The sequence below is a fragment of the Chiloscyllium punctatum genome, chromosome 8 (genome assembly GCF_047496795.1).
Source record: "Chiloscyllium punctatum isolate Juve2018m chromosome 8, sChiPun1.3, whole genome shotgun sequence".
Taxonomy (NCBI): domain Eukaryota; kingdom Metazoa; phylum Chordata; class Chondrichthyes; order Orectolobiformes; family Hemiscylliidae; genus Chiloscyllium; species Chiloscyllium punctatum.
In genome coordinates, this window is record NC_092746.1 from 102,055,962 (window position 1) to 102,080,647 (window position 24,686).

Genomic DNA, 24,686 nt, shown 5'->3' on the forward strand with positions numbered 1-24,686 from the left:
TGCTCCAGTTTCTTCCTACAATCCAAAGACGTGCAGGTTAGGTGAACTTGCCTTGCTAAATTGCCTAATGTGTTCAGGGGTGTGCAGGTTAGGTGCTTTAGTCAGGGGTAAATATAGGATAGGAGGAATGGGTGTGGGTAGGTTACTCTTCGGAGGGTCAGTGTGCACTTGTGGGGCCAAAGGGCCTGTTTCCACACTGTAGGGATTCTATTCTTTAACTGATAAAAGCAAGTTTTGAAAAGTCAAAACTGATGCCTTTGAATGTAATAGCGTAGTGACTATGTCACTTGGCTAAAATCCAGACAACTCAGCCAGTGATTCAAGAATCATGAATACAGGGGAACCTCGATTATCCGAATATCGGATTATCCAAAGGAGATCTCGAGGTCCCAATAGAAACATTACATGAAAGAGCGGTTTCAACTCTGATCGTGTCTTTTGTTTACACTGATTAAAGACAATCTCTGCTGAGAACATTCCTGGACAGAGATGAGAGCCCAGGCATCGTCTCCAAATGACCTCTCTCTCTCTCCCCCCCCCACACATTCCCTGGAACCACACATTCCCTGGAACCCTAAACTCCCTTTCCCCAGATATTCTCTCTAACATTGTCCTGTACAGGACAGAGGTGGAACTTGTCAAAAAGTTGCTGTTAAAAAGTTGTGCATGTGTGTGCTATTTGGAGACTTACCTCAGAAAGGTAGCAGCAGTCTTACTGTTGGTGTCCAGTCCGGATGCCCCGAAATGGGAGAGGTCAGTTCGGGGTGGGAGCACGGACGGAGGTCGGACAGTGGTTGGGGGCAGTATTGAGGTGTGGGTGGGGGGGGGGGGGGGCGGTGTTGGACAGGGTATTGGGGACGGGGGCGGGGGCAGTGTTCGACGGGGTTTTGTGGGTGGGCGGTGGACAGTGTTGGGGGCAGGTGTGGGGCGGTGTTGTGGGTGGTGTTGGTCATGGTTTTGGGGGCAGGGGGACAGTGTTGAACAGAGTATTGGGGGTGGTGTTGGACGGGGTTTTGCGGTCAGGGGGGCGGTATTGGACAGGGCTTTAGGGACAGGGGGCAGTGTTGGGGGGGCAGGTGGGGGCTGGTGTTGGCAGGGTTTTGTGGGCAGGTGGGGGGTGGTGTTGGACAGGGCTTTGGGGTAGGGGGTGGTATTGGATGGGATGTTGGGGACAGGGGGTGGTGTTGGGGGCGGGCGGGTGATGGTGTTGGCGGGAATTTTGTGGGCAAGTGGGAGGGCAGTTTTGATGTGGTTTTGGGGTCGGGGCGGTGTTGGAAGGGGTGTTGGGGATGGGGGTGATGTTGGAAGGCAGGCAGGGGATGGTATTGGCGGGGGCTTTATGGGCAGGCGGGGGGCGGTTTTGGACGGGGTTTGGGGGCCAGGCAGTGGGCAGACAGGGTTTGGAGGGGGGGGCAGTGGTCGGAAGGGGTTTTGGGGGCGGGGCCTCGCATGCAGTGTGCTGCCATCTCCGGAACAGGGAGTAGACTCAATAGAAAACTCCCGAGCCCCAGAGAAAAGGCATTGAATCGATTCACCGAATAATCAGTTATACGAACGAAATAGTGCCCACCCATCTCATTCGGATAATCGAGGTTCCTCTGTATATAACATCAGAACATAAGAACTCAGAGCAGGAGTAGGCCTGCAATAGGATCACGGCTGATCTTTCCATGGTCTCAGCACCACTTACCCGCCCTCTCACCGTATCCCTTAATTCCTTTATTGTTCAAAGAAAATCTATTTTAGCTTTAAAAGCATTTACTAAAATAGAGTCAACTACTTCAATGGCAAGGAATTCCATAGATTTACAACCCTCTGGGTGAAGAACTTGCTTCTCAATTCAGTCCTAAATCTGCTCCCCCTAAATTTTGAGGCTATACCCTCTTGTCCTAGTTTCACCGGTCAGTGGAAACATCTTCTCTACATCTATCTTATCTAATCCCTTTATAGTTTTAAATGTTTCTGTAAGATCCCGCTTTATAAGATCTATTCCCTTCATAGTTTTATGTTTCTATAAGATCCCCCTCATTCCTCTAAATTCCAATGAATATAATCCCAGTCTACTCAGTCTCTCCTCATAAGCCAACCTCCTCAACTCCAAAATCAACTAGTGAACCTCCTCTGCACCCCCTCCAATGCCAGTACATCCTTTCTCAAGTAAGGAGACCAAAACTGTACACAGTACTCCAGGTGTAGCCTCACCAGGGCCCTATAAATGATGAGCGTAAAAACCTACCAAAATATCTTAAAGAAAACATTTGGTTCATGAAATCCTTTAGAGAAGGAAAATTGACATCTTAATGTGTTCCACTCTATATGTAACTCCAGACCCACACAATATGGTTAGGACTGCAGGGATTCAAAAATGCACCTTAATGCCACGTTCTCAAAACCCCACATCTCAAGATGACAAGCAACCTCTATGCATCACCAGGAAGCAGCCTATTCCCAGTAGCTGAGCAATCAAGAATGAGGTGTCATAGATAGAAGATTAATTATAGTAAGTTTTGAAGAGACAGCAAGAAAACGTGCTTCACAAAGACAGTTGTAAAGCTGGGGTTACTGGTTGAGACAGGGATGTGTCAGCAGTCAAGATAATTTATTCATTGGATCAAATGGAGGAAGCAGTGTGGGTATATTCAATAAGAACTATTTGCTTATGGGAAAGCCCACCTTGGCCTTGCAGAGTTCATTGACTTGTTCCTATGTTGCAACTTCCATCATATCATCAATTGTTCAGGAAAACTACAACACCAAAAAAGAAGCAAAACAATGTGAAAAATAATCAACCTTATGAATCATAGAATCATAGAATCATAGAATCCCCTGCAGGATAGAAACAGGCCATTTGGTCCATTGAGCCCAGACTGACCCTCTGAAAAGCATCCCACCCAAACCCATCCTATCCCTGTAATCTTGCATTTCTCATGGCTAATCTACCTAACCTGCCCACCCCTGGACACTATGGGCAAGATAGCATGACCCAGTCCACCTAACCTGCACCTGTTTGGACATCTTTCTGCTCCAGCATGAAAGTGATAAAATCATGGTTAGCCGCAGAACTGGTAAGGGGCTTCTTCACCTCTTGTATGTTAACAATTATTTGTTCATTAACTGCTTCATATGAAGGCCTACCCACAACTAATATAGAAAATTGTAGCCAAAAGTTGACCATGTACTTTTCTCCACTTGGGTGGTGTAACTTGCTGACTGCCATTCTTTCCTTCTCCAAAAGCAATGTGGTCAAGGGCGGTACATTGACACAGTGGTTAGAACTGCTGCCTCACAGCGCCAGAGACCTGGTTTCAATTCCTGCCTCAGACAATTGTCTGTGTGGAGTTTGCACATTCTCCCCGTGTCTGCACAGATTTCCTCTGGGTGCTCCAGTTTCCTCCCACAGTCCAAAAATAAATGTGCAGGTGAGCTGAATTGGCCACGCTAAATTGCCCGTAGTATTAGGTGAAGGGGTAAATGTAGGGGAATGGGTCTGGGTGGGTTGCTCTTCAGAGGGTGTGGACGTGTTGGGCCGATGGGCCTGTTTCCACACTAAAAAAAATGTGATCAAGATCTGCAGTGATCCAAATGGGTCCCAAGGACATTAACAACTGAGGACAGAAATGATCTTCCATAGTACAGCTAATGCTCAGCAGATGATTGCTGTCCCTGTCAGTCCACTTGGACCAAGTTTGGGTAATTCACTCATGTCTACCCACGTAAGCCTGGGCCTAAACATTGGTCCTTCCCCCATGACCATGCCCCTGATTTTGAGGTAGTAAACAAGCCTGTCTACTCTCTCTGATTCTCAGATGTTCTATCTTCCTCAGTTACAGGCAAATGTGCACTGATGGTCAACTACCATGACTTTGAACAGAAGAATCCTCTGCCTGATTCATTTGTATGACTGCTGCATTGACATTTTGAAAAATGTGAGATATTCCACAAGCAGCACTTAGTACCTGGACATTTCACTTTCATGTTAGAGTGGAATAATGAGGACAGGAATGGAGACAGTAATGTCAAAAGTTGCTTATGACACCAACTAATCGAGAGAAAACCAATCAGGTGCAGAGAGATCCAGATGGAGTGGGAAACCGAGTTAAGAAGTTAGATTCGTTGTCAGCAGCATTAAATGTTGGAACCAAGGAAAGCAAATAAAACAGAGAAATAGTAAACCACATGATGTTAGTTTTCAGAAAATACCACAGAAGAAGCTCAGAATGAGACTGATCAGATATAATTATTCAACATGGACTGTGGTTAATGTTTAGAATGGCGTGCTTAGGAAACCTGTTGAGTCTGAACATATCAATAACTTTGACAGAGAATGAGACAGGCATTTGGTATGAAATGGGTTCAGAAGTACTGGTTGTGAACAATATTTTGTCTTCAAACTCTGAGGGAAACCAGAACTGGAAATGGATTGCAGCAATTCAAGAGGGCAGTTCACTACCATCTTCTCAAGGGCAACTGGGAATGGGTAACAGCGAAGGTCTCTTCATGAGTGAATTTAAAAAACTGAAATCACAATTTTCTCTGGTTTTGCACCATATTTTGTCTTTTTTTAAATAGTCATTATCCACAAGTTGAACTTGCAATCAAATATAACTTCTTGATTCATTGATGCAACCTTGGGATTCTGCAAATATTCATCATGATTGACCTTGAGTAAAGACTCAACAGGCAAAAGTCAAAGTTTTATTTTTCACAAACTTTTAACTCCAATAATGTGAATATCACTTCTGAAGGTGAATTATGCACAAATTAGCTGCTGGTCAGTCCTGCACTTTTCATTCTGAACAATTTTCAATAAAAATTAGCAAAGCGTTAGCAACTCATACTGGTGGCAGTATACTGATGTTTTGCATATTTAAGTCAAATACATGGTTCTTCAGGCACAGAACAAGTACTTATGCATTAAAGAAGGAAAGTAGTGAACATGTGTTTATTCCATACTGGAACAAGCTGCTCAATATATCAAGGAAGGCACTAAATGAGGGGTCTGAGCACAGATTCAAATAGATGTTAAATCTTTTAAATGGATCATGATCTGAATTTTTTTTTTATTCATTCACGGAATTAAGGCGTCACTAGCTAGCTAGCACTTATTGCCCATCCCTAACTGCCCAATTAAGAAGGTAAAAACAATGACTGCAGATGCTGAAAACCAAATACTGGATTAGTGGTATTGAAAGAGCACAGCAGTTCAGGCAGCATCCAACGAGCAGCGAAATCCCAATTAAGAGTCAACCACATTGCTGAGGATCTGGAGTCACATGTAGACTAGACGAAGTAGGATGGCAGTTTCCTTCCCTAAAGGACATTAGTGAACCAGATGGGTTTTTCTGGCAATCAACAACAGTCATCATTAGATTCATAATTCCAGATTTTTATTGAAATCAAATTCCACCATTTGCCATGGCAGGATTTGAACCCAGGTCCCTGGAACATTATCTGGGTCTCTGGATTAACAGTCCAGCAATAATACCATTAGGCCATCACATCCCCATCTATCGCCTTTCTGTAAATGTCTGAATGCAGCCACACTGATGTTGAAGGCCTAAAAGGTCCATATTTAAATATGTATCTATCTAAATGTGGAGCTTGAGCTGCAGCAGTGCTCTCCCTAATTCCATCCTATTGCTGAATACCATTGTTAGCCTCATTTTAGTGAATCCCTTGATTGTTTTCTCAACATGTGTTGCTGGAAAAGAGCAGCAGGTCAGGCAGCATCCAAGGAGCAGGAGAATCGACGTTTCAGGCATGAGCCCTTCTTCAGGAATGTTTCCTGCACTTTTCCAACAACACATTTTCAGCTCTGATCTCCAGCATCTTCAGTCCTCACTTTCTCCTTGTTTTCTCAACATTCCAATGTACCATTGTTGTCAGCAATGCTGCAGAAGGACATTGGAAGCCACTTTGCTGTTCAATTGCCTGGGGATGTCTGACAAATACCTACAGCTCACTATCGAGTTTCAGTATTGGGTGCAGTCAGGACTATTCAGTCCAAGACCAGTCTGAATTGATTCCAGTGGAGCTGAGCAGGTCAATAAAGGATGAAGACAGGATATCTTACTGCAGTAATACAGGGCCTTGGTGCGACCACACTGAGAATATTGCATACAGGTTTGGTCTCCCTACCTAAGAAAGGATACATTTGCCATAAAGGGAGTGCAGTGGAGGTTCACTCGGCTGATATAGAGAATGGCAGAACTGACCTATGAGGAGACTGGGTCTGATTTGATTGGGTCTGGTTTGACTGGGTCTGCATAAGAGTGAATCTGATTGAAATATATACAATTTTAACTGCACTGGAAAGATTAGGTGCAGGGAACTTGTTTTCCCCAGGGGACACCAGTCTCATGATCTGGGCGGACCATTTGGGACTGAGATGAGGAAAATCTTCTTCACTCAAAGAGCAGTGAACTTTTAGAATTCTCCACCACAAAAGACTGTGAAGACCAAGTCTATATGTATAACCACGAAGAAAATAGGTCATTACTATTAGATCTTCAAGGCATCAAGGAGTATGGGGTGAAAGTGGGAATTTGCCATTGAGATAAAAGATCTGCCATGATCCTATTCTATGATGGAGTGGCTCCAAGGTCTTGATTACCTTACTCTTGCTCCCAGTTTTTGTGATGCACCAGAAACCGCAAATACAACTGTGAAAAACACAGTTTACACTAATTCCTGGACACTTCCAAAGTTACTACCAAAGTTATGGTAGACAAGAAGAAAATGCACTGCCAAATAAATTGAGAATAGGATGTGCTTACTCTCAAAGCAGTGAAGTTTAACTTGGGAGCTGATGACTCCATATCCTACTCTGCAGCTTTCAGTCTCAGATCAGCAGAAACACATTGTCACCACAGTCTAAGCGGCTGGATTAGTTATTAGAGAGAGAGCTGCCAGTAGATATCCGCCATTCAGCAATAAATCTTTGTCACTTGACGTCTAAATGATAAAACCAGCATGGGCTTGCTTTTCATTCTTTCTGTCATTGAGCGGTAATAACCATCAGCAAAATCTTGAACATTTAATTTTACTCACATGAAGTTTGAAATGAGTTGGGATGATTATTGCCTTGCACATCTCTGATAACAAGCCCAAATTAAATCCAGCTCGTCCGTGTAACTCATGGTCACAAAATGATATGTTGCAAGAAGATTTTCATCAGGGAAAACCCAGATTACTGCAACTGTAAATAACTCACCAGTTTTGCATGATCCATGTGGAATAGGTCACTAGGCTGCTACGCAACAAGCATTCAAACAAAATGATCAAGTGGCAGACAAAACTTCGTGCAAAAAAATGCAAAATGATGCATTTTGGTGGAAAGAATGTTGAGAGACAATATGAACTAAAAGGCATGATTCTAAAGGGCATGCAGGACTGGAGGGATCTAGGTGTATATATGCAGAAATCGCTGACAGTGGCATGCCAGGTTGACGGAGCGATGAGTAATGAATACATAACGTAGGCTTTCCTAATAAGGGAATAGAATATAAAAGTCAAGAAGTTATGCTGAAATTGTATCAATCCCTGGTTTAGTGTCAACTGGAGCATTACCTCCATATCTAAGGGCCATGCATTGGGAAGGATGTGAAGACACAGGAGAGAGAATGCTGAAAAGATCCACAAAAATAGTCACAGGTATAAGGATCTCTAGTCATGCAGCTAGATTGAAGAGATCGAGGAAGTCACAACTGTTTTTCTTGGAGATGTGAAAGTGAAGAGGAGATGAGATAGAGTTAGCCAAAACCTAGAGAAAAAACATTAGTACCATTAGATGAAAGATTGAGAACAAGGGGGCATAGCTTTAAAGCCATTGGCAAAAGGTACAGTGATGATTAAAAAAACAACTTTTTCACATGTCTAGTAGTTAGGATCTGAAGTGCACTGCCTGAGACCGTGATTGAAGCAGATTCGACTGATGCACTGAAGAGAATTGATTATTGGCTGAAAAGGGAGGCGATGTCGGACAACAGGGAGAATATGGGGGAGACACAGTCAATCAATTGCTCCTATGGGAAGCCTGCATTGACATGATGGGCTAAATGGCCTCTTTCAGCACCCATCCAACTCTGTGGATGATTCTGGGATCCTGCGACAAGTCCAAGTTTATATTAGAAATAACTTCACACAGCATCAAAGGACTGGAGTCTTCTTTTTCACATTCCATTTCAGAATTAGAATCCTTAACCTCCCTCCCCTTAGCCAGCCAAAGTTGTATCCTATAAATAACATTCTTCCACACTTTGCTGCGAACAGACATGTGGCCACTTATTTTGTCCCATTTCTGGGTTTGTTTGATAATTCTTGACAGGTTTAATTACATGCAAGTTATTTTTAAAATCTCATTTCGAAAGGAAGGCTTTTGAAAGTCCATCTCCCTCAGGTGCATTTTGCCATTTAGCTTTGTGTGAATCTGTCACAGTTCAGCTCTATTTTTTTCTCTTCTCTTTGTTGGAAGTGACAATCACCCTCACTGTGAAAGTGAATCGGAAGACTGGACCTGCTATTCCACAAAACAGGCCGGACAAAGAGAGCTGTCCTTTACATGATCATATAATGCAACACAGCAGTTTCACTATTTCTCTGCAAAGAGAAATGAAAGGAGAGAGTTACTTTGACAAGTTGCAAATCAGTGCAGACATGGGAAGTATTGCTGCATGACTGACTCTTGCAGGTAGAACAGTGTGAAATGACTAACTTTTTATTTTGAATGACAAGCGCACTGTTATAACTTCAGTCACTTAATTAAGACAACTCAAACAAGTATTGTTTTCATCATTTATATCCTGTGAACAGCTGCCAGCAATAATCCCTCATTCATTCAATGGGATTCACATTCCATTTATATGAAAACATCTTATTTTTAGCTTTATTTCCTTCACTGCTATTGATAAGCTGGGTTTGTGGAACCCTGCTGAGTCGAGTGTCATAGAGATGTACAGCACAGTAAAAAGCTCTTTGGCCCATCAAGCCTGCTCCATCAAAAACAGCCACCTAACTCTTCTAATCCCATTTGCCCAGTATTCAACCCACAGCCTTGCATGCCTTGATATCGCAAGTGCACATCTAAAAATGTTTTAAACGTTATGTGGGTTTCAGCCTATTCCACATTTACAGGCATTGAGTTCCAGGTTCCCACCATCCTCTGGGTGAGAACATTTTTCCTCAAATTTCCTGGAAACCTACTCATTAGCTTAAATCTATGACCCCAGGTCATTCATCCTGCCACCAAGGGCATAGTTTCTTTCTGTTTACCTTGTCTATATTCCTCATTGTTTTATACATCTCAATCATGTCCCCCTCAGTCTCTTCTGTTCCAAGGAAAACAATCCCAGTCTGCCCAATCAGTAGGGGAGGTGATGGTGTCATAGTATTATTGCTGGACTGTTAATCCAGAGACCCAGGTATTGTTCTGGGGACCTAAGTTTGAATCCTGCCATGACAGATGGTGGAATTTGCAATTCAATAAAAATCTGGTATTAGGAGTCTAATGGTGACCATGAATCCAGTGCCAATTGTCAAGAAAAACCCATCTGATTCCCTACCTTCCTTTAGGGAAAGAGACTGCCATCTTTACCTGGTCTGGCCTACATGTGACTGCAGACCCACAGCAATGTGATTGACTCTTACATGGACCCTTGGCAATTAGGGATGGGATTAAATGCTGGCCTAGCCAGGGTCGCTCTCATCCTGTGAATGAATTTTAAACAAAAGCTCTCTTCCTAACTTAGACTCTCTGTTCCTGGTGAATCTGATAGCACCTGTGAAGAGAAATCAGAGTGAACATATCGGGTCCAGTGACCCTTAGGTCTGAAGAAGGGTCACTGGACACGAAACATTGATTTTGTGTGAAAGTTGGTGGGTGGTAAATAGTGACGAAGCTAGCCTTAGATTACAGGAGGATATAGTCGGACTGGTCAGCCAGGCTGATAAATGGCAAATGGAATTCAATCTCAAGAATTGTGAGGCAGGACAAACAAGGGTAGTAATAATATGATGAAAAGTCGGACCCTGGGGAAGCAATGGGGTTCAGAGGAACCTCGCTGTGCGTGTCCACTGGTCCCTTAAGGTAGTAGGTTCCCACTACCTGATTTCTCTCCACAGATGCTGCCAGACCTGCTGAGTTTTTCCAGCACTTTCTGTTTTGTTTCTGATTTTCAGCATCCACAGTTCATTTTTTAAAAATCCTAATCAATCTCCTCTGCACCATCACCACTGCTACCACACCCTTCCTCTGATCTGAATTTCAGAACTGTACACAATATCCTTGTTGTGGCCTAAGTTACTTTTTATACAGCTCCAGCATAACCTCTCTGCTCTTAAACTCAGCTAATAAAGACAAGTATACCATACACCTTCTTAACCATTTCATCTACCTGACCTACTACCTTAAGGGACCAGTGGACACATACAGCGAGGTTCCTCTGAACCCCATTGCTTCCCCAGGGTCCGACTTTTCATCATATTATCACTTCCCTTGTTTGTCCAGCCTCACAATTCTCGAGATTGAATTCCATTTGCCACTTATAAGCCTGGCTGACCAGTCCGACTATATCCTCCTGTAATCTATGGCTAGCTTCGTCACTATTTACCACCCACCAACTTTCACATAATTTGTAAAATTACTGAGCAACCTCACATAACAGAGTCACAGAGCACGGAAACAGACCCTTCGGTCCAACCCATCCATGCTGACTAGGTTTCCCAAGCTAAACTAGTCCCATTTTCCTGCATTTGGTATCCCTCTTTCCTGTTCATATACCTGACCAAATGTATTTCAAATGTTGTAACTGTACCTGCACCTATCACTTCCTCTGGTAGATCATTCCAGATATGTGCCATGCTCTGTGTGAAACAGTTGCCTCTCAGGACCTTTTGAATCTTTCTCCTCTCACCTTAATCCTTGACCATAATGATTTAATCCCATTAAACCCATGAGATGAAGGGGACATTGGCAACATAGATGCAAAATTAGCTCTCAGAGGCAGAAAGCACAATAATGGCGAATGGTTGTTTCCTGTCTGCAGAGACCTACACAGTGGTGTTTCTCAAGGGTCAGCATCAGGGCTATTACTGTTTTTATATTAATGATCTGGGCATCAGCCAATAAGGGGCATAATTTTAAATTTGCAAGATAGCACAAAACTTCAAAATGTCATAAACACTGAGAGCCATGGCCGAACCAGAGGGCACAGCTTAAAAATAATGAGTAGGCCATTTAGGACAGAGATGAGGAGAAACTTCTTCACCCAGAGAGTGGTGGGTGTATGGAATGCTCTGTCCCAGAAGGCGGTGGAGGCCCAGTCTCTGGATTCGTTTAAGAAAGAGTTGGATAGAGCTCTCAAGGATAGTGGAATCAAGGGTTATGGAGATATGGCAGGAACAGGATACTGATTAAGGATGATCAGCCATGATCATAATGAATGGTGGTGCAGGCTCGAAGGGCAGAATGGCCACTCTGCACCTATTGTCTATTGTCTATACATATAAGAAGTGGAGGTGCCGGTGTTGGGCAAGATTACAAGTCAGAGGACACCAGGTTATAGTCTGTGTGCTTCTCTCTCACTTCGCCTGACAAAGGGGCAACGGCCCAAAAGCTTGTGATTTCAAATAAATCTATTGGACTATAACCTGGTGTCGACTAACTTCTGACCATATTTAAGAAGAACATAGATTGATGAGCAAGGAAGTGCAGTTCATTGGATAACTGTTTAAAATAGTTGGAACAGGCATAATGGGCTGAATGGCCTCCTTCAGTGCTGTAAGATTCTATCATTTCTCTAACTTTGCATCCCATTAGACTAAAGGCTTTTATGCATTGTCCTCTGCACCACTTAACAACCCAACAGGGAATCTGTGACAGTCAACACAGCTAATAGATTGTGGGTCTATCACTAACTGGATGGTGAGCTTTGATATGATCTCTGGTTTCGAACATGACTGTGATGGCTATCTCAAGTGCTGAACTGTTTAATACTTAGGTATAAACCAGATCTTAATTACCTAGTTCAAATGAACATGGTTGATTGTTGAAGATCAATCATCTCAGCTCCAGGACACATGTACGGGAGCTCTTCAGGATATTGTATTTTCTAATCAATATATTCAATAATGAAATTACATACCTCTGGAGCAGTTGCATCATGAACCTGGACCTCCTGGCTCTGAAGGAGGGACACTATTACTGTACTACAAGAGCTACTGATTCCTCAGGGTAGTGTCCTAGGCCTCACCATCTTTAGCTGCTTCATCAATGACCTCCCTCCATTATGAGGTCAAAAGTAGGGATGTTCACTGATGATTGTTCAACACATTCATGACTCCTCAGAAAAAGGAGCAGTCCATGTCCAAATGCAGCAAGACCTGGTTGATGACTAGGCTTAGGCTGAGAAGTGAAAAGTAACATTTACACGACACAATTATCAGGGAATGGCCATCCCCAACAAAAGAAAAGCTAATCATCTTCTTTTGACATTCAATGGCATTGCTATCACTGTATTCCCTCACTAACAACATTCTTGGGGATATTATTGACCATACACTCAGCTGGAATGGCCATACAAATTGTATGGCTGCACAGAGGCAAGAAACTTATTGGGAAGTAATTCACCTTCTGACTCCCCAAAGCTTGTACACAAGTTATAAGTTAGGAAAATGAGTCTGCACTTGCCTGGATGGGTGCAGCTGCAAAAACACACAGAGGGTCGACACCATCCAGAGTAAAGTAGCCTGCTTGAATGTCAGCCCCTCTACCATGCTCAACATTCACTCCCATCACCACTGATGCAGAGTGGCAGCATAGTGTATCAACTACAAGATGCACTGCACTAACATACTCAGCCTCCATTGACAGCACCCTCCAAGCCCATGTCATCAGAAGGACAAGGGCACCAGATACGCAAGAACAACTTCCCCTCCATTTCACACACCATCAGGAGTTGGAAATTTTTTGCTGTTTCTTTACTGTTGCGAGGGCACAATCTTGGAATTCCCTTCCTAACAACAGGGTGGGTGTCCTTACCCTCAAATGTCTGCAGTGGTTGAAGACGGCTCACCACCAATTTCTCCAAGGCAATTAGGGCTGAGCAGTAAATGCTGGCTTAGCGAGTGACACCCACATTGCATGAACATAGAACAAAATATTCTACTGCACCAACATCCTGGAGTGAAATAGGGAGAGTAAATTTGATGTCCATCATTGTGCTTTTAGCTGAATTTCTGAATAGTGCTGAATCGGTACCAAAAAAGGACAGACTGCCATCTATAGGACTCAATCTTCAACTGTAATTCAAACCCACTGGGAGAAATCTTACCAGGGTCGAAGCAATGTGGGCAACAGCAGGATCAGTCTAGCAGGGCCTATCTTGACATCGGGAGTGTTTCAATCAGTCTTTAATGCATTTTAACAAGCAGTGAGGCCAGCTTCTCACTAGACAGTGGCAAGTTGTCAATTATGGGGTATTAATGTTCGTTAAATGCCTTATTAACTGTCCAGCTTCCTCTCTTACCAAACATGCCAAACAAGCCAGGCATGGAGCAATTGCAACCCTGAAATCAGAATGGAGGGTCCAGCTCACCACTAGCTGTTCATCCACATTACTGAGAACTGAAAAGCATGTCGCGTTGAAAGCTGCAGCCAGGATAATTTGCACACGGGAACAGGCACCCAGCTCAAGGGTTCGAGCAGACTGTATCTCGGGCTTGCTCGCTTCTTTGCTCAGCACCTTCCTGAATGCTCCCAGCATCCATGCTTTGCTTTGCCTTGCCATGCTATGCCAGTTAGTACGTTAGTGATCCCACCAGAGCCAAAGGTTATCACCGCTCTTTTGGGTATGCTGTTTTGTGCCCACACTCAGACAGGCTGTTTTTAATGTTTGTCAGTAGGTATGCGTTGTGGTGGCCGGGGTTGGTACACGGCACAGCAAGACTTCAGTTTAATACCTAAAATGTGTGCCAGGTGCCTGCGTGGCAAACACACGGTGTATATTCAACTGAATGGCCATGTAGGAGCACTCCCTGCCATTCTTGTCATTCTCTAGGTCTGTGATGCAGCTAAACTATGGCTTAGATAATGCCATGGGTGAGTGGAATCGGTGTCACCTTGATGGACAAAAGTGTGACATCCATCTCTGCTAGATGTTAAACATTGAAGGTGCAAATACATAAAGCATAGGTTGCAAACTCCAACTAGATTTCATTTTCAAACATTTCTTTGCACATATGCAATTCTAAGCGAATGTGCTGATGCTTCAAATGCTGGTCAAGGTAAATTACACCATGCCATTGGTACTGGTCAAACTGATAATGCTGGCCATGTGCTGGTGACTCAACCAGTGCAGTACCTTTACCATGTTGGTGTATATGCTGCATCCAGTGCTGTGGTGGAACAGATGATGAGGCTGCTGAAGGCCCGGTTCCACAGCTTTGAGGTTCTGGGGAATCCTTCCAGTATAGTCCAGATAGAGCATGCCACATCACCTTGGTGTGCTGTGGTCTGCAACAAGGCAATGTGACAGATATTCAAGAGCAAGGAGAAGCGAGGGCAATCGTCCCAGGAGAGGGATGAGGACATGGAGCTGGAGGAAGCTCTCCTTATGGATAACAGAGCTCGGGTGCATTGGTCCTGACAAGGCAGTCAGGGCCCGACTGGCTCCAGGTTCCAGTAAGATGTGAGCTGGAAACAGCAGATATTTATGGAGGGTCATGGTCAGGATGCCAGCATTTGGTTCACAAATGAACTGCAGCCTATATTATTCCTCATGTTCCCTTTTACTGGCTGTCACTAAAAGCTCACATTTGGACTTGTCTTAATGCTTGCCTGTCTGTGATGTTCCCACACTGAACGATGAGAAGATGCAGGTATCCAATGAGTTTTGGGAAAAGAGTTTCAGGCACACAGAGACAGTCTTCAGACAGGATGTATCCGAGCAGATAAGGTGTGACCTAGTGGTCATAGGGATGAGATAATGGGATGTAAGTGAGAGAGAGTTATGTGCCATGGGCAGTATGGCTTTGGGGCTGCTGTGCCAATATCCTGCCAGTGAGAGGCAATGTCAATTGCCAATGCTGTCCTCTTCAAGCAGCCTCTCAAAGACGGTGTGGCCTCAAAGAATGCCAGACATTCAGCAGATAATCACTGTGGTGAGTTGATCCAGAAATGGCATGTGGGAAGAAAGGGTGAGGATTGAATGGGAAGGAAGCCATAGGGTTGGTGTTGGTAGTTAATAAGTTATATTTGGTAAGGTAGAGCGAGAAATCTTGCTGTGCCTCACGGCAAGAATTCCTCCAAAAGATCCAACACAGCTCACACTTAGCCATAAAGTGTAAGATGCAGCCTGTTATCTTTCTTTTAATCAGCCAGGGAGACTAGCACTCTAAGTGAAAGACAAGAGAAAGATAATGGTAACACAAGTCCATGAAGATAAAGTCATACAAAACTCTCCACGGCTTGACTTGCATCAAGTCCTGATCCTCTTTAATCCTGATTTACAATGGCCCTACGGTGTGGAATATCCTCCCTACAGCCCTCTACTTGTCTCCTTTTCCTCTTTAAAACACTGTTTGAAACCTATTCCTTTTAACTGAACTGTTTGTTATCTAACATAATGTCTCCCTACATTGGTATTATGCTTTATTCTATAAAACTCCTTTGGGATGTTTGATTATATCAAAGCTGCAATATGAACATAATTTGTTGTTGTTGGTAAACTGTCAAATCAAATGACATAGCCCTGCCTTGAAAGAACTTCAGTGATGTGGCACTGAGTCTTTCATAGGATCCATTGCCTCAGCATCTCAGAATATCCAGAGAGATGATTGCGCTGCCTGTTCTGATGCTGGAGATTTGAACGTGTTCAAATTCGTGACTGTGATGATGCACATTAAGACCAGGGCAAAGCAAGGAATTGGAATCAGAAGCTTAGGAGTGCAAATCCTAAAAGCTTTGCAATCTCAGCAGAAAATGTTGCAAATAGTCCATGTACTTTACCACAGCCATTGAAATTGCCTCTCTGCTAATGTCTGTAACCAGACATCTCTGATATTTTGATGGATTTAGAAATTATCCATGAGAATTTATCCACCCACCCTTTCAGGTGTGATGTAATATCAAGATACAAACCTTAATATTCCATTGCAGTTAAGAATCTAGCTAGCTTGAAACATTTTGTAATGCTGAACCTGCATGCCTGTTACCCTGTTTGAGAATCTCCTCTTGCTCATAATTTTAGCAAAAAGGTCAATGTAGGCACAAAGTGGCTTTTTTAACGCAAATTACTGAGGAGTCAGATAATCGCTTTCTAAATTCTATGGGCAGAGAAATGCCAAAAGTTGGATCTCTTCCGTTAGAATGTTATTAAGACAGATCGAAAAAAATCTTGGGCTTTTCATGCTGGGAAAGTGGTCTTCGAGCAGTGATTGGATACGCAAATGTAAGATAGGTAACATGGGAGAAAATATCTACTTTCAAATAACTTGAATGGGGGGAGGTTGGGGGGACATATGTAAACTGAGCTGAAAATGTGTTGCTGGAAAAGCGCAGCAGATCAGGCAGCATCCAAGGAGCAGGAGAATCGATGTTTCGGGCATAAGCCCTTCTTCAGGATTTCAGGGACGTATAACTAAAACCAGAAAAAAAGAAAATTTACATCTGATAATAGGAAATACTTCACACACTGAGTGTCCAGTGTCCTTCCGGAGACAGCAGTGGAGGGAAAATGTATGTAATCATTTCATTACCAACTGGATACTACAACGGGGGCTTTTCATACATTTTTGGATGGATGAACTTAAAATGGCCTCTCTTATCTGTAATTGTCTTGTGATTAGAAGCTACGGTACACAGAGGAAAGGATTCCAGCTGCAATGTGTAGTGATATCTTAAATGCATTGAAGAAGAACATTTACGTGTAGCAAGGAATACCAAGCAGACAGACACCTTTCTCACTGTACTCAACAAGTCTCTCTACATAGTGACCAAAAAGATCGTTCCTGGAACCTGTACTGAGCTCTGAATCAAAAAGAAGCACTTTTTGTCTGTTGCTAACCTTTGGTAACCAGTTGGTTTGTGATTAAGGATAACTTTTCTAGTTTTATCAGTTTTAAAAAAACCTTTTTTTCTGCTGTTTCCTTTTACAGGTCTAAACGTGAAGGAGGCGCAAGTTGTTGCTCTGTCAACAGGGACAAAATGTATAAATGGTGAATATATTAGTAACCAGGGTCTAACGCTTAATGATTGCCATGCTGAAATTGTGGCAAGGAGATCCTTTCTTCGTTTCCTTTACTCTCAACTGGAGCTACATTTAAGGTAAACAAAGAACAACATTCTGCTGATCGTTCGTCTTAACTCTTCATTCTACTGTGAAGCGCAGATTCGGTTTTTCTGTAGCAAGGCCAGCATTTATTATACTAACTATCCTTGAAGTGACTCAGCCATTTCAGAGGGCGGTTAAGAGTCAACAACATTACTGTGGATCTAGAGTCAGATGCAGGTCAGGCCAGATAAGGACAGCAGATTTCTTTCCCTAAAGGACATTAGTAATCCAGATGGAATTTAATGGCAATCACTGATCATTTTATACTCACCATTACCAAGACTGGCTTTCAGCTCCAGAATTACGAGTTAATTGAATTTAAATTTCACCAGCTGCAATGGCATGATTTGAACCGGGACTTTAGGGTTACTAACCAAAACAGAAATTGCTCGAACATTCAGCGACCCAAAACATTAACTCTGATTTCTCTCCACAGATGCTGCCAGACCTGCTGAGCTTCTCCAGCAATTTCTGTTTGTGTTTCTGATTTACAGAATCCAAAGTTATTTTGGCTTTCCTTCAGGATTATTCATTTAATTTAGTTTAGTTTACAACCAAGTTGACCATCTCTTTAAAGACCCAGCATTATTGACTTCCCCATTGAAATGCTTGGCCTCAGATTTTTAAACTTTCATCGCTGTTCTCAATTCCCTGCCTGGTCTCATCCCTCCCTGTCTCCGTCTCTGACATCAGTGATGTGTGCATTGTTAGAGAGGATTCTGAAGCATAGGAATTACATGCATTTGGAAAGGCAAGGACTGATTAGGGATAGTCAAAATGTCTTTGTGCATGGGAAATTGTGTGTCACTAACTTAATTGAGCTTTTTGAAGAGGTAATGAAGAAGATTGATGAAGGCAGAATGGTAGACGTTGTCTATATGGACTTCAGCAAACCATTCAACAAGTTCCGCATGGTAGCTTGGTTGGCAAGGTAATCACATGGAATCCAGGAGAGCTTGCCAATTGGATACAAAACTGGCTTGAAGGTGAAGACAGAGAGTGGTGCTACAGGGCTGTTTATCAAACTGGAGGCCTGTGACTAGCAGTGTGCCACTGCTTTTCGACATTTATCCAAATGACTTATTTGTGAATATAAAAGTTAAAAATCACACAACACCAGGCTATAGTCCAACAGGTTTATTTGGAAGCACTAGTTTTCTAAGCGCTGCCTCTTCATCAGGTAGTTGTCCTGTTGGACTATAACCTGGTGTGTGATTTTTAACTTTGTCCACCACAGTCCAATACCAGCTCCTCCACATTGTGAATATAGAAGGTATGGTTGGTAATTTGCAAATGACACCAAAATTAGTGGTGTAGCAGACAGTGAAGAATGTTCTGTCAGAGTACAACAGGACTGTAGAGATTTTGATGAAGTCGGCCAGGTGGACCTCACAAAATATGAGTTCCCTGACTGGGGCTGTTAATCTAGTCCAATCAGTGAGTCCCATTTGACAGATAAAAAGGCTAATGGGCCGAGGAGCAGCAAATGGAGTTTAATTTAGATAAATATAAGGTGTTGCATTTTGGTAAGGCAAACCAGGACAGTACTAATACAGTTAATGGTGGGGCTCTGTGGAGTGTTGCTGAAAAAAAGAGACCAGGGGGTACAGGTGCATAGTTTCTTGAAAGCAGAATCACAGGTAGGCAGGGTGGCATGTTTGTTTTTATTGGGTAGTGCATTGAGTATCACAGATAGGACATCACGTTGTGCCTGTACAGGATATTGGTTAGGCCACTTGTAGAATACTGTATTCAATCCTGGTCTCCGTGCTATAGGAAAGACATTGTTAAACTTGAAAGGGTTCAGAAAAGATTTACAAAGATGTTGCCAGGTTTGGAGGGTTTGAGCAATAGGGAGAGACTGAATAGGCTGGGGTCGATTTTTCCTAGGAGCGTTGGAGGCTGAGGGGTGACCTTATCGAGCTTTATAAAATCATAAGGGACATGGATAGAGTGGAAGGTTAAGGTCTTTTCCCAAGAGTAGGGGAGTCCGAAACTAGAAGGCATAGGTTTAAGGTGAGAGGGAAAAGATTTAAAAGGGACCTAAGGGACACCTTTTTCTCATGAAGGGTGGTGCTTGTTGGAATGAGCTGCCAGAGGAAGTGGTGGAGGCTGGTACAATTACAACATTTAATAGCCATCTGGATGGGTATCTGAATAGGAAGGGTTTGGAGAGATATGGGCCAAATACAGGCAAGTGGGACTAGCTTAGGTTAGGATATCTGATCAGCATGGACGAGTTGGAGCAAAGATATCAGCCTGAAGTTAATACTGGCTGCCTGAACAACCACAATTTTCATTGCTTCACCATTGGGCAGTTATGTCTTGGGCTGTATAAGGCTCGAAGTTCCAATATTGCCTCTCTGAACCTCTCCATCTCTCAATCTCACATTCATCCTTCAGGCACTCTTTAAAACCAAGCTGTTTTTAACCAAGCTTTTGGCTATGTGACCTAGTATTAGCCTATACAGTACAATGTAGCTTTTAACACATGTAACCATGGTACATTTTATTATGTTAAGGATTCTATCTAAATACAAGTTTTTTTTATTGTTTTATACTGCATAATCTTTTTATTAGGTGTGATGATTGGTTGATCCTTGAAAGATTCATATCTCAGGCCTTTCTTCTTAAAGAAATAAGCAGCCCCCCTCCACTCTCCATCCACCCTAACCCCTCTGGATTATATTTCTGTGGATTCAGCCGCCTCACCTAAACCCTTTTCTCATCAGCATCTGTGCTTGTGGATTGCACTTACCAGCCATAAAACCATCCTTCCACTTTTTACAGCGTTAAAATACAGTTTTTGAAGTAATCCTTTTATTTGCCTTGTCATGGAATCGGGAGGTCCATATCCAGTCCTTTTGGATCCATGTTAAAACTGAAGGCCATTGCCAACCTCTACTTGGTCCCACTCCAACAAGTTGCATTTCTGCCCAAACCCCCTTACCATTCCCATGCTAATTCCACTAGAATAACTCAAAACTACCTTGCTCATTTCCCCTTTTCTCTCTAAAAGTATTATTCTCTGCGGTATTTTCTGCATAAAGAAATGAATCGAAACTCTCTCTAATTCATCGATTATCAGCCTCCTCACTTCCAGTGAAAGTAGTCCCGGTGTCTCACATTCCATCATCATCATGGGGCAGACCTAGATACAGAAAGGAAGACATTCAAGTTTACAAAGGCTACGTTGTCACTTAGGTACCTGTCAGCGTTAAATTGCAGGAAATCGTTTGTGGTATTCCAGCCCAACTCAAAACCATCCATTTCCAGTTTGTAACAGAGTACAAGGTGAGCAGCAAGGAGCCAATCTGTTCACAAGGTGTGATTTGGTCTTTTAAATATTATGATGAGGCGGTGTGTCTTCCCTTTAACAGCCATTTTATTTTCAGCCTGAGGCAGCCATACCTCAGGAAAATTGGTAGCTTCAAGAGGATGAACAAGCCAGAATCCATGAGGTAAGTAATTCGACAGCACTGCCTTTGGGCTAGGAGGATCAAAAAACTTATAAGCTACCCAGTAAATCCAACCATTCCCAACACATTCCTCCGCACACTATGAGCAGGCTGCAACCCCCAACCATTAGCAGAGCACCAGATCACCAATTGCTTCCTCTGACCATCTTTGAAATCTGTTGATCATCAATGAACCTCCATTCCAGACCACAAACGGACCCCTCAGCCCTCACCACCATCTGGACCCCTGTATGATCTCAACCCCCACTGCAATCTGAACCCCACCTTCATGTAGTCACCCTCATTCTCATGTAGTTGCTCTTATACGAGCTGAAAATGTGTTGCTGGAAAAGCGCAGCAGGTCAGGCAGCATCCAAGGAACAGGAGAATCGACGTTTCAGGCATCAGCCCTTCTTCAGGCTGAAGAAGGGCTGATGCCTGAAACGTTGATTCTCCTGTTCCTTGGATGCTGCCTGACCTGCTGCGCTTTTCCTGCAACACATTTTCAGCTCTGATCTCAGGCATCTGCAGCCCTCACTTTCTCCTAGTTGCTCTTATAGGCTTTGTCCCTGAGGAACAGGCTTCCTGTCTGAAAGGTGTGATGATCTAGATGTCTCCACCCTGGAACTCCCCGTATAGGCATTAAGCAGTTGTATTTTCTCATTCTGTTTCTCTGGCGTTTCCCAACTCACGACAATCGTTATCACCCACCAACAGCAAACATCAATCCCACACCCACCAACACCTTTGACAGAATTGATCTTCAGCTTAACATTCAAAAATGTCAAAAAGGAAAAGAGATAGTCATAAAAGGGAAGCACTTAAAGGGCACACTCAAAGTGAGGAAAGTTGTTCAAACACACAATAAATCACGAATAACATTGAATTTGCAATAAGTGGTGAAACCATTTTGTTCTCACACTTCAAAATCTTGGATTGAAGTTGCAAGCACCTTCGAGTGAACAGCTCAATGGTTTCCCATGCGTTCCAGTTGGATGGGAAATGGCTCATGGGTTCAGGTGATCAGGAAAGACAGGAAAGAGACCGCAAGACGGCACAATTGACTTTTTTTTGCTACTTATTAGAGCAACATGAAGAAGATGCTCTGAGAATAAACTGGTTGCCTTGGTAACATTTCCAAGGCTCACAAAGGCAATTTTCCAGCTTCCTACTTTTCTCAGAAATGTTTATCTAATTTCACGATCAGGAACACACTCGTTTGCACTTCAGCGCTTTATCGGACAAATAATTTTGGTGACAGAGGTTTTTATGGTTCTGCTTGCTCAGTTTGGAGGGAAAATGAACTTTAACTAAAATAAGATACATTTAATTTTCATGAACTGAGACTAATGTATGAAATCTTCTTATTGAATAGTCTGTAAATACAACACTCCATCTTTAAATGGGATGTCGATAGCTAATGCTCTTTTCAGATAGATTGCCCTTTCATCAGAAGATCTACGACAGAAGAATGAAAATGTATTTTGTTACAACATTGGGAGAATTAATAATTTACAAACTATTTTGCCTTCTTTTGAATCCAATCAATCAGTGCACAACTCACATTTGAACTACTGACAATAATAGGAAGACCTGAAAGTAATTGTGCTATCATTAGTTGGCAAGAATCAACTGAGAGGTTAAAATCTGGGTTTGCAGAGGGACTGTATTCCATGGGAACAGCGAGCACCAACTTCAAATATGAACAATTTAAAGTACTCATTTTTCAACCTCTATTCCCAAATATGTCATCTCACATTCATGTAAAGTCCGAGAGTCAAACAGCACGGAAACAGACCCTTCAGACCAACCAATCCATGTCAAACATAATCCCAAGCTAAACTCATGCCACTTGCCTGCTCCTGGCCTATATCCCTCCAAACCTTTCCTATTCATGTACTTTCCCATGTGCCTTTTAAATGTGACTCTACCCACATTCACCACTTTCTTAGAAGGTTCATTCCACACGCGAGCCACTCTCTGTGTAAAAAATATACCCCTCATGTCTTTTTTAAATCTCTCTCCTGTCACCTTAAAAGTGTTTCCCATCATCTTGAAATCCCCTATTCTAGGGAAAAGATACCTACCGTTAACCCTATCTTTCCCTCTCGTGATTTTATAAACTTCTGAAAGGTCACCTCCCAAACTCCTATGCTCCCATGTAAAAAGCCCCTGCCTTTCCATCCTTTCTTTATAACATAAACCTTCCATACCCAGAAACATCCTGGTAAAGGCAGAATGGATCAATACATTGTTATCTACATCAGGGCCAATGTATGCTAATGTTTGCAGATGACACTAAAGTCGGTGGAGTAGTGGACAGTGTGAAAGAATGTTACAGGTTGCAGGGGAACTTGGATAAACTGCAGAATTGGGTTAAGAGGTGGCAAATAGAGTTCAATGCAGCTAATGTGAGGTGATGCACTTTGGGAAGAATGACAGGAAGGCAGAGTACTGGGTCAATGGAAAGATTCTTGGCAGTGTGAATGTGCAGAGAGATCTTGGAGTCCATGTACACAGATCCCTGAAAGTAGCCACCCAGGTGGATAGTGCTGTTAAGAAAGCATACGGTTTCATTGGTAGAGGGGTTGAGTTCCAGAACCACAATATCATGCTGCAACTATACAAAACGCTAGTGCGGCCACACTTGGAATATTGCATACAGTTTGGTCACCATATTTCAGGAAGGATGTGAAAGGATTGGAAAAGGTGCAGAGGAGATTTACCAGGACGTTGCCTGGTCTGGAGGGAAGGTCTTATGAGGAAAGGCTGAGAGACTTGGGTCTGTTCTCATTGGAAAGAAGAAGGCCAAGAGGGGATTTGATAGAGACATACAAGATGATCAGAGGATTAGATAGGGTAGACAGTGAAAGTCTTTTTCCTCGGATGATGATGTCAGCTTCTACGAGGGGGGCATAACTACAAATTGTGGGGTGATAAATGTAAGGTAGGTGTCAGAGGCAGGTTCTTTACTTAGATAGTGGTAAGGGCGTGGAATGCCCTACCTGCTAATGTCGTCAACTCAGCCATATTTGGGAGATTTAAACAATTCTTGGATAAGCACATGGATGATGATGGGGTTGTGTATGGGGGCAAGCTGAGAATAGTTCACAGGTCGGCGCAACATTGAGGGCTAAAGGGCCTGTTCTGCGCTGTATTGTTCCAGTAACAAAAATGACAGACTGAAGAATAAAATGCTGATCACTGTCAAAGTTGTTCCTCAGCTAACCCAATAGTTGTCAATGGTAAATTTTGGGCACGGATCCTTTCGTTAGTGCAGTTTTTCCCCTCCATCCCACAGGTGGCCAAGCAACATAGACCAAATGGGAGTCAGCCCCAGCGCAAATGTTGTTTTTCCACATGGAAGCAGAATGTTCTAAAACATTCCGTTGCAAAACTATGGACCACATACAATCCCCAGATGCTAACTGTTGCAGGCTAGGGATCTCAGTCCTATTGGTTCTATAGGGATGGAAACTGATCATCCTTTTGTTAGTTATTTCCCTTCATGCCCCATGAACAGTGAGAAACATTTAATGCTGTTCTTGCATGGGATGATGCTCCATCATTGGTATAACCAACCTATCCTTGCTTCAGGTCCCTCAGGCAGGCTACGGGTTGCATTTCTCCAGCTAGAGCCCATTGTCCTCCTGCATCCGACTGTGACCATTTGCAAAGCCAACTAAACAAGACAGGCAGGAGGCTGGAAGAACACAGCAAGCCAGGCAGCATCAGGAACGTTTTTGTCTCTAACCAAGTTTGTTCCACTGCGAAGTTTCTTCAAAGGATGCCCACTTTGAAGAAGTTCTCTGGAAACCTCCTGGTGCTGCCTGGCTTGCTGTGTTTTTCCAGCCTCCTGCCTGTCTACTTTGCAAAGCCAACTAGCTGTTTCTCACTGCTG

The 24,686-nt window shown here is 43.1% G+C and overlaps 1 protein-coding gene across 3 annotated transcripts in view; it reads left to right on the forward strand.

Moving 5' to 3' along the window:
• adarb2 (adenosine deaminase RNA specific B2 (inactive)) overlaps window positions 1–24,686 on the forward strand; it is a 776,642-nt gene that overhangs the window by 623,667 nt on the left and 128,289 nt on the right. For all 3 annotated transcript variants that reach the window (XM_072576158.1, XM_072576159.1, XM_072576160.1), the window contains one exon: window positions 17,152–17,320. In XM_072576158.1, the coding sequence (XP_072432259.1) occupies window positions 17,152–17,320 (169 nt within the window). The remainder of the gene's footprint in view (window positions 1–17,151; window positions 17,321–24,686) is intronic.